Source organism: Cyphomyrmex costatus, unplaced genomic scaffold (genome assembly GCF_001594065.2).
Source record: "Cyphomyrmex costatus isolate MS0001 unplaced genomic scaffold, Ccosl1.0 scaffold119, whole genome shotgun sequence".
NCBI classification, from domain to species: domain Eukaryota; kingdom Metazoa; phylum Arthropoda; class Insecta; order Hymenoptera; family Formicidae; genus Cyphomyrmex; species Cyphomyrmex costatus.
The window spans coordinates 278423-281159 of NW_017275163.1; the positions used below are offsets into that span (position 1 = coordinate 278423).

Here is a 2737-nt window from a genome sequence, read left to right on the forward strand (position 1 = left end):
TAGACACTTCAGAAAAACCGTTCTTTCAGTGTAGAGATTAAAAACTCTATATAGCTTACACAAGTTTAAGTTTGATGCGAGTAAACATACGAAAATAATATCTACGTATATTCATGGAAAGGAAAAATATAAAACAATTAAGATTTATTGAAATTTCACTTTCAATTTCCGTTTTATAATTGTTATTAAAAAATTCCTTTTTTCTTCATTTAGCTGACTCTTTATTGTACAATTTGTAAGATAGTATTTTTTCGTAGTGCTGTCTAGTTTTGATATGGTTAAACAGAAGTAAATATTTTTTCAACGATACGCTGCATCTCTTTCCTATCTTGAAAAACATTCCGAGAGAGGGGAAAAATTAATTCTACTACACGTTCGCCTGCTCGGTTACCCACTGCCGTATGGCGGGTACTCGCGTATACACTCCTGGAAATCCAACACTCGCACACTTCTGACCGCCCCAGGACACGATCCCAATTTGGAGCCCGTTGTAGCCAACGAGCGCACCTCCGGAATCTCCCTGCGTCATGAACAAATAAACTTTTTTTTTCACTTCCGACAGAAATCAATTTCTAAAAAGTCGCGTGGATCAAAAATGGAATGAGATTATTTTGATGTATTCCGAAGACATTAGTTGTATTTTTCTGAAATATTAAATTCTAATTTCTAATGTTATTAAAAAATAGATTATAAAGTTATAAACAGAAATTATATATGTAAATTTTTGTATTCTAATACAACAATATAATATAATATATAATAAATAATAAAATATATCGTTGATGACAGTAATGTGCACAACATGTGGTCCTCGGACCGAATATAGCCCACCTGTGAACTTTTTATGGCCCTCCAGCTCATAAGGGAAAATATAAAATCGTTTGTATACAATTTTCTATTTTATGCATATAAAATAAACATTCTAATGTCCAAAATATTTTACCTATTTCTAAAAATGAACCTCTGAAAATGATTCATAATAAAGGCTGCGCATCACTGATTTATATGTACAATATACATATAGAGCAATCTTACTTCCTTTTTCAAAAAAAGCGCAAAAAGATTTGTATATATTTCGTTTCACGACACATAATAAAAAAATGCGAAAAGATTGTGTAATCAGAGGATTACGAATATCCGTCATGGAATTGCCAACATTAAAAATAGGCATTGAAAACGTACCTGACAGGTGACTTTTTCACCATTGACATCGCCAGCGCAGATCATGTTGGAAGTCACTAGCCGATGATATCTATCATAGACCTTCCGACACGTCTCTTGATCAGTGATCGATATTGTGGTAGTTCGTAGTACTTCTGAACTAGCACCATTTGCCTGAAATTTGCAACACGCCTATATACTGTAGGCTGCCAAACGTTTACGAACATCCACGTCTGTCCACCGAAGATCCCGTCAACATTTGTCGCGGCGATCAAGCGAAACTACGTTAAGCGCTCGACAAACGAATCTTAACGTTTACACACAGCTAAACATCTCGTTGAACATCACCGTCGACTAAGCATCTTAGTGGCAATAAATCTTGACACTGATACAAGTGTAGACGCAAGACTCAAGAGAGAATGGATGACTAGAAAAGGACTTACCGATGTTTTTCCCCAGCCTGTAACGACTGTCTGGGTACCAGTTTTAATGTTCATCGATGGAAGCGCAAGAAGAATAGGTTTTATATTTTCTCCAAATGTTAAAGGTGTAGACAACTGAAAACACCATTTTTACTTAATCTATCTAATAGGGGAAATGTACGAAATAAAGCATAATTATAGCTACGTACTTTAATTAAAGCCACGTCGTAATCGTAAGTTAGCGGATGATACTTTTTATGACAAATGATCGACGCAATATCTTTGATTAGAATACCTCCTTTGTCATGATAAGTACTTCCAACGCGCACTTTGAAGACCGACAGCGTTTTCTCGCTAAAATAATACATTTAATCAAGCACTAATAATTTTCAAGACTTACATAAATTATATCATTATCTTATCTTAACTAATTTTAAGAGACAGTGGAGGAATCAAGAATGAGAAATTCACGCATACCCATAAACGCAATGTGCCGCTGTTAAAATCCATCGCTCGCTAATTATGGAACCTGCGCATGTAAGTTCATCCTTATAATGAATGGAGACCTATTGGAAATAATATTTTAAAGAAAATTTTTGTGTAAGGATACTTTCAATTATAATAATTTCACGCAATTACTCGGGTACTCAATCATATGACAATTGTGAGAAGACATTTCAACCGTAAACTGACCTGATATGGATGCTTAGTGATGGTTGTAGGTGTACCATCGATTATTGTAAACTCGAAGCACGAGGCGGAAGCTATCAACGCCAGACAGAATATAATCAGCATGACTGCGGTCGTAGACAACTTGGTTACTGACATTGTTGCTCGCGAGAATAAGCTCGAATTAACGGTGAATCCCGATAAGACAAACGATGATATCAAGATATGATTGTTGATATTCTTCCTAAGAATTATTCATTACATGCATTTTCAAGAACAATTAGTTATTATTGCTATTATTGTATAGTATATCTTATATATAAAAACAGATAAACCATTTTTACATATAAAACTGAACGTACAATACGAAAGTTGCAAATCAATTTCAGATTCGAGAGATTTAAAATTAACAGAATTATTCTTACTTTAAAAATATCTTTTCAATATGAACAATTACTAGATAAATCAAATTGCTCTAAATTAGA

The 2737-nt window shown here is 34.1% G+C and overlaps 1 protein-coding gene across 1 annotated transcript; it reads right to left on the bottom strand.

The window, feature by feature from the left end:
- Positions 1 to 367: 367 nt before the first annotated feature.
- Positions 368 to 2378, bottom strand: LOC108778468 (trypsin-7). The gene is made up of 6 exons (XM_018545663.1): positions 2277 to 2378; positions 2061 to 2149; positions 1793 to 1937; positions 1605 to 1718; positions 1183 to 1335; positions 368 to 520 (listed from the first exon to the last, which is right to left on the bottom strand). Exons 1-6 carry the CDS (start codon positions 2376 to 2378, stop codon positions 368 to 370), a joined length of 756 nt encoding a protein of 251 aa, XP_018401165.1.
- Positions 2379 to 2737: the final 359 nt, after the last annotated feature.